Source organism: Colossoma macropomum, unplaced genomic scaffold (assembly GCF_904425465.1).
Source record: "Colossoma macropomum unplaced genomic scaffold, Colossoma_macropomum, whole genome shotgun sequence".
Taxonomy (NCBI): Eukaryota; Metazoa; Chordata; class Actinopteri; order Characiformes; family Serrasalmidae; genus Colossoma; species Colossoma macropomum.
Genome location: NW_023494809.1, coordinates 12,601,761 through 12,610,220, shown reverse-complemented (window position 1 = coordinate 12,610,220; position 8,460 = coordinate 12,601,761). Strand labels below are relative to the sequence as shown.

General features: G+C 37.4%; 1 protein-coding gene and 1 non-coding gene across 2 annotated transcripts; one reads left to right on the top strand and one right to left on the bottom strand.

The window, feature by feature from the left end:
* On the bottom strand, window positions 1–71 carry trnag-gcc. The gene has a single exon. It is a non-coding gene; the product is annotated as a tRNA-Gly (tRNA).
* Window positions 72–4,141: 4,070 nt separating this feature from the next.
* LOC118798834 lies at window positions 4,142–8,460 on the top strand. The gene is made up of 2 exons (XM_036558412.1): window positions 4,142–4,253; window positions 7,195–8,460. The coding sequence occupies exons 1-2, from the start codon at window positions 4,240–4,242 to the stop codon at window positions 8,189–8,191; spliced, it is 1,011 nt and encodes a 336-aa protein (XP_036414305.1). The 5' UTR covers window positions 4,142–4,239; the 3' UTR covers window positions 8,192–8,460.

Here is an 8,460-nt window from a genome sequence, read left to right as displayed (position 1 = left end):
TGCATTGGCCGGGAAACGGACCCGGGTCTCCCGTGTGGCAGGCGAGAATTCTACCACTGAACCACCAATGCACCATTGGTAGTGCCCAAGGAGATGACCACCGCTTTTCTCCACTATTTTCATGACAATCCACTAGGGGGTCACTTGGGCACTACCAGTTGATATTTCCAGCCTGCTCCTTTAATGGGAATTGTCCTGTAAAGGACATCTTGAAGTATCTCCCAACCAATGCGCTCTGTCTGCTTGCTGATGTCGGCCTCTTTGGCCCGCATCTCTCTGACTTCTTGATCTTGTTTTTGAGCATGTGCGACCTCAGCCATGTGGAAGTGAGGAGGGTGATGTGTTTGGGGTGAGAGGAGCAGTACAACCCAAAGCCTACCACTCAACCTGGGAACTCATGAGCTCGGCCGAGGATCCATCTAAAAGGGCAAGACAAGCGCATGGAGGAACTAGAAGGTGGATTTCCTCTAACAGTCTTGGATGTAACTGGATGTCAGGCCTGCTCCACCGGTGAGATCTATCCTGGATTTTTTCTTTTTTCTTTAACTGCAATGCATTGCTAAGGACTTGTGGGATTTGGGATTTTTTGTGACTTTGAGTTTTGGACTTTCAGAGTTGATGGACACTGGGCACTTATTGTGTGTATATAGGGGTTGTATATGTGTATGTGTTTGTTCCACTGATTTTTCCAATATAACTTCAACGGGTTTTTGTCTCTCCTGTTTGGGCTTATTTGCAATCTCCTCTACTCTTATACTTGGGGTGTATAGTCCTTGGACTTCAGTAACTGTTTTCTTGGTTGAGATTTACAAGGGGATTGTTACACTCTGGGGGTCCTGACCACTAAAGAACAGGGTAAAAGGGGGCTAACAAAGTATGTAGAGAAACAGATGGACTACAGTCTTTAATTGTAGAACTACAAGGTGCACCTATATGGTACTGATACATGGAGCTGATAAAATGGACAAACAGTGTAGATACAAGGTAGGTGTGCTTCATGAAGTGGCTGGTGGGTGTATATTTGAATGGAGACATCCGTTGTCTCTTTCTTACTGTGGGCATGTTTCTATTGAGGTTAGGCGTGCCTCAAAGTTTTGATTTCTGGTGTCAGATGTCACATTAAATCAAACAGTCATTTCACACAAAATGTAATTACAGCTTAGACTACTGCTTATAATTAATCTTGATCTGTTGTTAGGTGGCAAATTTCTATGCTGACGACGGAATTTATAAAAAGTACAAACTTAAAGTTAAATAAAGCTGCTGATTGCATAATTTAGGGTTTTAGGATATAATTATCATATAGGAATAAATGCTAAAATAGATGCCTTATAATGCCTTTACATTATACTGAACAGCCAGTATAATACAGGTAACTACTCAAAAGCCTTCACATCATGCCCAGGTTTTTCAGTATATTACTGGTGGGATGTGTGCTTGTGTGTGTGGCTAATGAAGGTCAGCAGATTTAGTCCTTGCTTGGAATAAATTCTTTGCACAGGAGGCAGTTTGCTGATAGAAAAAGTATGTGGAGAACTGAAAAACCATGGCTATAATTCAACAGAAACAGCACACTGTATCCATACTGAGGTTTCAGAAGTTGCACATAAGTTCTACAAATTATGCAAGACAACTGCTGCTCTTTCAGTGAACTATGGATGACCCCTCCCTCCCATATATACTGCCATTTACACTGATAGCATTGTTGTAGACCCAGACGAAATAAACTGTGACCTCTTACTCCTTCAGAGACATCGCCATTGACCTATATACAAGCCACAATGAGCAACTGATAATTGCTCACATCAAGGTGACGAGAGTGATGACTTAGTCACACCTAACCTTTACTCACCAACAACCCCCCCAAAAAAACTGCACCCTGATCCTGACCATGATACACTGAATCCTTAAAATAGTGCACACGTCTAATATTCTTTAAATATTATATTCAGGAGCATGCAAATGTTTGGGCACTCCTGGTCATGTGACGTGTTGTGATGACTTTGAAGTTGACTGAAGTGAAAATTTTAAGGCCCCATTACTGTTTATTTTCTGAATTTAACACATTGGAAAAAAATAAAACCTAAAATATGAGCTGTGCAAAAGCTATGGCTCATTTTGTGTTGTCCAATTAATTTTTTGCCAATATTTTAAACTCTGATAGAAAACAAAGCAAATAAATAGAAAATGTACAGAAAAAATGAAGAAAAACATATTTAATTGTGTTCTCTGTAAAGGATATGTTTACCTTTATTTGTGTTGAAAATCAACAAAACAACTTTGTAACCCAAATGGATTTTATGGATATTTAAAAACATACGTTTCAGTCCAGAAGCTTATCTCAAAACAGTGTCTCAGATATCAGGCAGTTAGTTTGTACACTGTACTTAATTTTTTTAGGTTTACTTTACTCATCTGTTACACTTACTAATACAAATTTAGTAACACATACTATTTCTTGTATACACCTTAGTTACTAAGGTAAAGTTACTTGAGATCAATTAATTGTCCTACATACTGAAGAGTATTTTGCCAAAGTTAAGACAACATAAATACCACAGAAAGTTGGAGTAACTTAATCAGACAAATTCAAACCAACTCAGAAATGAATAGTTGAGAAGTAACTCAGTCATTTTGAGTAAAATCATTTGTTAGCATATTTTGAGTTAAGGTAACTTTATTCAAGTGTTTTGTGTTCACTATTTTTTATTGAAGTTGACTTTACATGTGAGTATAGACAGAGTTGGGTTTACATTCAAATGGTTTGGACTTTTTGCTTTTTGTGTCACTTTTTGACAACTTTGGACATTCAGATGGGATCTTTAAGCTGAATCAACTCTTGCAGTTTAGTTTAGTTTGTTAAGACTTCTCAGCTTTACTTGATGAAAGCTTGGTCAATGCAACCTTGAGTAAAACTTGCATCATTCCTATTGGCTCTTGGTGGCATGTTGGGCATGTCTTTCCACCTTGTTTAACCTACCATCTCTGTGTTGTCATTGTCCCCAGCCTACCTTCCCTTGGGCGCTTACTTATGTTCTAAATTTTGGGAACTCATCTAATTTCAGTCAGTAGTGACTGTAGATTAGTGTTTAGTTAGCCGAGCTGTCATGACCCCACCTGCTGAGTGTGGTTCTGAACACTTCAAACCACTTCTGCAGAGCTGAACTGGCAGTATTGGGCAAGATGGTCCTGAACAGTATTAAATTCAACTGTTTAAGGCGTTTTTGTCAAAAATGTTCTGCCATTTAGTATAAATATGTTAAAATTGAAGCATAGTTTAGCTTTTAATTAAAGAAACTGAGGTAGCTGAACTTGAGTGTTTAGAGTTGAGTAAAGGCAGTAAATATAAGTTAGAACGACTTAATTGTATTGAGTTAGTACCATTATTATACAGGGAGATTCACTCGAAAGAGGCCCTGAATATTCTGTTGTTACTCTCGTTAGGATGAAGCAATCTGAAGCAAAAAATACACTACATGCCTTGACGTATGTGTAATCAATTGCATTACATGCGATGCTGGAAGTGATCTCGGTTTTCTGCCAGACGCATAAAAGAGTACGGGGTATGCTCCCGAAAGTTGCAAACGGAGGTTAAACGTTGTGACGGCTGTCCAGCGCCTACCTCATCGCTCCGATGCAGGGGCATCCCGGCTTGTTCGAAGCTCCATATACTGAGGAGCACGTTGCATGTTGTTTTGTTCAGATTGCTTTGTCCTAGAGAGAGTTATTACAGGATATTCGGGGCCTCTTTCGAGTGAATCTCCCTGTATAAGTCAAAAATACTCAATCATTTTAAGATCAAAGGAGTGATTTACTCAATTTACTTAAGTGTATACAACGATAAACAAATGTGCTGTTCATATCAGTTTAGGGAATTACTCATGGTCAAATGATTGAGTAACCTAAACTTAAATGGTTTAAGTCGATCGGTTTCCTCAAACCATTTAAGTTTGCCTAACTCATCAGATTTGGGTGACTTACACTTAAACGTGTGTGTGTGTGTGTGTGTGTGTGTGTGTGTGTGTGTGTGTGTGTGTGTGTGCACATGTTAGAGTCCTGTCTCTGATCAGAAAATACAGTAATGTCAACGCCCCTTTTGAGCGAGGCGTTCAACTTGCATACGGACAGACAAACAGACATGCACATGCTCATATAACCTAGGGCTCTTTCCCTTGTTGGGGTATTTCCACTGACTTATACAGAGACCGCTTCTCTCAGGAAACAAGCAAGCAAGAAAACATGGCTGTGAACAGGTAAACAAACAAAATCTAAACTCATGTGATGACACATATAGACTAAATACAAACATTTACAACTAAGCTTAGTAGTGCTAAGCTAAGCTAGTTTATTCAGGTGTAGTCATATTGCCTTATGACATATTTTGAAAGAGAATTCTTGCTCTCTAATTTCCGGTTGTTACAGGCTGTTTTCAGTTTTTAGCTCACTGAGGTTTTCAGAAAGCCTCGGTCTGCTCTATTTCCTTTGCAACACTTTTTTAAGGCCTTTGTTTATTAATGTGTCTTTACTTTTATAGCATGTGTCAATTTAATTTTAAAATCTCAAAGAACTTTACTCAGACAAATAGCAGTTGTCCAAAGTAATAAAAGCAGCACAGTTATACTGTAACAAGCATTTCGCTGTTGTCTGGAATTCCAAAATTTCTGTATAATTCAATGGTGGATGTGTAAACAAGGACAGAGTGGTTTGATGTGAAATGGGTCATTGTAGAGAAACTTGCTGAGTCACATCCCTTTACAGTGTTGGTGACGGAAACCAGCACAAATATAGCCATTTCATTTACTCTGCAAATCCACCAGTTTTTTTAGGTAATACTAGTGATGGTAAAATCAAGGTAAAACTGAAAAAGTTTCCTTTGGGTACTGTATTTTGCCTCACAGCGTCCTGCATGTAGCTCTCCGCTGTTTATGGATTTTAAAAAAGTACAAAAATAAAGCTCATCACAAAACCAGTGAAAAATAACCTCCCAGGCATAAAACATATTAATAACTGCTTCATGTAATAACTTTATGTGAGGGAACTTTTAGAGGCATTAAACACTTTGTCTGGTTTGTATCACATGCAGATGAAGCAAATCATTTAAAAGTATTTCAATGAGAAACAATAGAACAAAACCCATCACTGTTAAGAGCAGAACTGAAATGCAATGACATTATCATATTTTCTATTAATATTATTGCTTGTTTTTCTTTTTAATAATGATTTACAATAGGATTTATGACAATATGGTAAATTTAACTGCTCTTGTACTGTTCTAACTACTTATACATTTGAATTATTGTATGTAGGCTTTAGTCTTCTGAATTTAGTCAATGTGGAACTTAAAAGGAACTAAATAAAAGAGAGGTGAGATGCTGTGACTTTCTGCTCCTGTTAAATAGATGAGCAGCAACATTCTGAACTACTTGGAGCTTCTTTAGACAAACAGCAGTGTAAGCAGTCAATAACACATTGCTGTAGTCTAATCTACAATTCAGGAAAGCATTGATTAATGTCCCAGCATCTTACAGCGTTGGATATGTTGTCTTTTGGATATTTTTCTCAAGTGTGAGATGGAATTTAAATTATTAAACCAGAATTGAATTTATAAAATAAAAAAACAGCACCAGTGTTCTTATCTGTAGCTTGCAGTTGCACAGAAAAAACATTAAGATCGAGTATAAAATCCGCAGCCATATTACAAGCAACAAGTTAACGTCCAGCAGTAATACTTTCGTTTCATCAGAATTCAGAAGGAGGAAGTTTCTGGTCTTTCAGGCTTTAGCTCTTTAGCGCACTGTTAACTATTGCCAAGATTTCACAACATTTAACATATTTGTAAAATACCATATTCATCATTTTAATGTGAAATCAACCAATCTTATGAAGATTATTTTATACTAAAGATATTTTCTATAATAAAACAGAAATAAATACTGTAATAAATTTACATTTATACATGTAAATAAACAAATATCTTAATTGATAGTGCTTTTATTTTATCTATTACCTTGCTTTCTATTTTATTTTATATCTTTTTTAAGTAAATTTTATTATGTATAGGTCTGGTAAAACTAAAAGTCATTTTTTCATATGCAAGCTTACAGTAAATTGGCTACTGAGTTGCATTACTTTTTACAATTGTTATGTAAAAATAACAAGAGATTATTTTAATTACAGTGTATTACTGTAAGCGTACTGCAGATCATGGCTAAATCACAGGAATCTTGTGGTCCAAGTGACTGTGTAGTCATAGTATTTTACTGTAATTTACTGTTAATATAGTACTGCAAATTACTGTGAAAGTAATGCAACTAGTAGCCAGTAATTTGCTGTAATTGTACAGTGAAATTTTTAACAGAGCAAGTCTTTCATTGTGTATATCTATGTCACTGTGTCTGACTGAGGTGGTTCATATAGACTGTATATTACTAGTGTAAAAGTCATAGCCAATATTGTGTTCTGCATTATGGGGCTGTATATATAGTTGTGTGCAAAAAACTGAGCTAAATTAGATGTTTTGTTAATTTTCTAAGTGAAAATAGAAACATATCCTCTACAGAGAACACACTGCATATATTAATGTACACTGCATTAAAATATAAAATGTTTTCTGTGCAAAAGGTATTGTCACGTTTTATATTTTATTTGTTTGTTTTTTTTTTAATTCAGCAAATAAGTAGAAATCTTGTATTAAAACTTGAAGGACAATTTAAGTGTGTTCCCTGTAGAGAATGTGCTAACTTATTTTAACTTTATTTAAAACATGTTTGCATTTGACTGTAAATGAAGAACAGTAAGGAGCTTAAAACAGAGTCTTGAGGAACACCATATTGCACTTATTTATGTTCTGAACACCCCTAATCTGTACATATGTTGTTGTTATTATATCAATTAAATTATACATTAAAACTTATACTATTATAAGCAATAATTTAAATATTACACTCAATAGTATCAATTGTTGCACTTAAGCCCCAGAAGTGGGTAGTTACTTGTTACATTTGCTCAGTTATAAGCAAAATTGATGGATTTGCAATGTTATTTCCTGAGTATGTTCACATCTTAATATTTTTTACTTCTCAAGTACATTTGTGAGGAATCTAAGCTTTTTATTTAAGATTTATTTTTATTTTTAGTGGATAATCTAACAGATTGCATGAAAAGTTAACATACAATAAGTTTCGTCCTTTTCAGAGAGTGGACAGAATATGAAAACTCCAGAGGCCATGATGTAACATGCTGTGAGGGTGAGCATGTGAGTTTATCGGAGCTGAAAGCCGACCCTGGAGTGGACAATCACTACCTGAGGAAGAAAAACATCCCGCCTTATCCAAAATCCGTGCTCTTCCGTGTATCTGAAGTGTGCCATGTGACTGGGGAGAGTGGCGTTCGCGGTATCTTTGATGACGGCGGCTTCCAGATTCCATACCATGATGAATATGAAAATGACTTCCTGTGGTGGAGTCTATCAGTGACTGAGGAAGACATTGCTGATGCTGAAGAGAATTTCCTGGAGGAGTTAGACATGGTGCCGGATGACCAGCAGCCTTTCTTGGAGAAGTTCACCACCTCACCGGCATTCCAGAACAAGTCTCGCTACGGCAACTTCCGCTTTGTCTTTCCTCTAAGAGAGCTCCTGTCTCTGTATGCCAGGCAATTTTGTTACAATTCTGCTCCAGTTCTTCGTGTGTTGGACACCAAGATCTACAAGACAGAGATTATGTACTCTGTGTTGGTGCATCCACGGCACATTAAGTGCTATAGCCAATACCCACGCCTGCCCCGTGGTGACGACGACGTGTGTGGGTACTTTCAAGGCAACATGTCATGGCGCTGTCAGGCTCCGTCAGAAAGTCATGGCCACAGGCTAGTGGTGGACGAAGAGGAGTCCACAGTGTATGCAAAGTCACTTAAGGGTGAGGAGTATTATGTGTGGGATCATGTGGCTGTAGCCTTCCACATGGAGCCAGACTGGGTTCTGGAAGTGGATCGGGAGCGACTGTACAGCAGTGTGAGCGTATGTGAGGTCACTAAACCGAATCTCCTGAGGGAGCCAGACTGTGCTCTCAGTGAGGATGAGGCTTCCGAAGTACTAGAGGACATAGCTAGTCAGCACGATTTAGGCCACTACTATTTATCAGGGGTGTCCAGTCTTATTTCTGGCAGTTTGGTGACTGCAAGCATTTTTTAGAATCCCAACCAAACACTTCCAACCCACGTAGTCCAGGCGATGAGACCAGGGTAGTTACTCAAAAAGTAATCCATTACAAATGGATACTTTTGATACTTTATTTAGAAAGAAATATCCAGTTGAGGTAAACAATCATTTAAAGGCATGTCACTGTATCTGACATTTCACTGAACAAGACAAAGACATTATGCTGTTTGAAAATCTAAAAACTGGTCAAAAGAAACATAATCCACAATTTTATCAAAATTCTCCCATAGTTCAGTGAATGA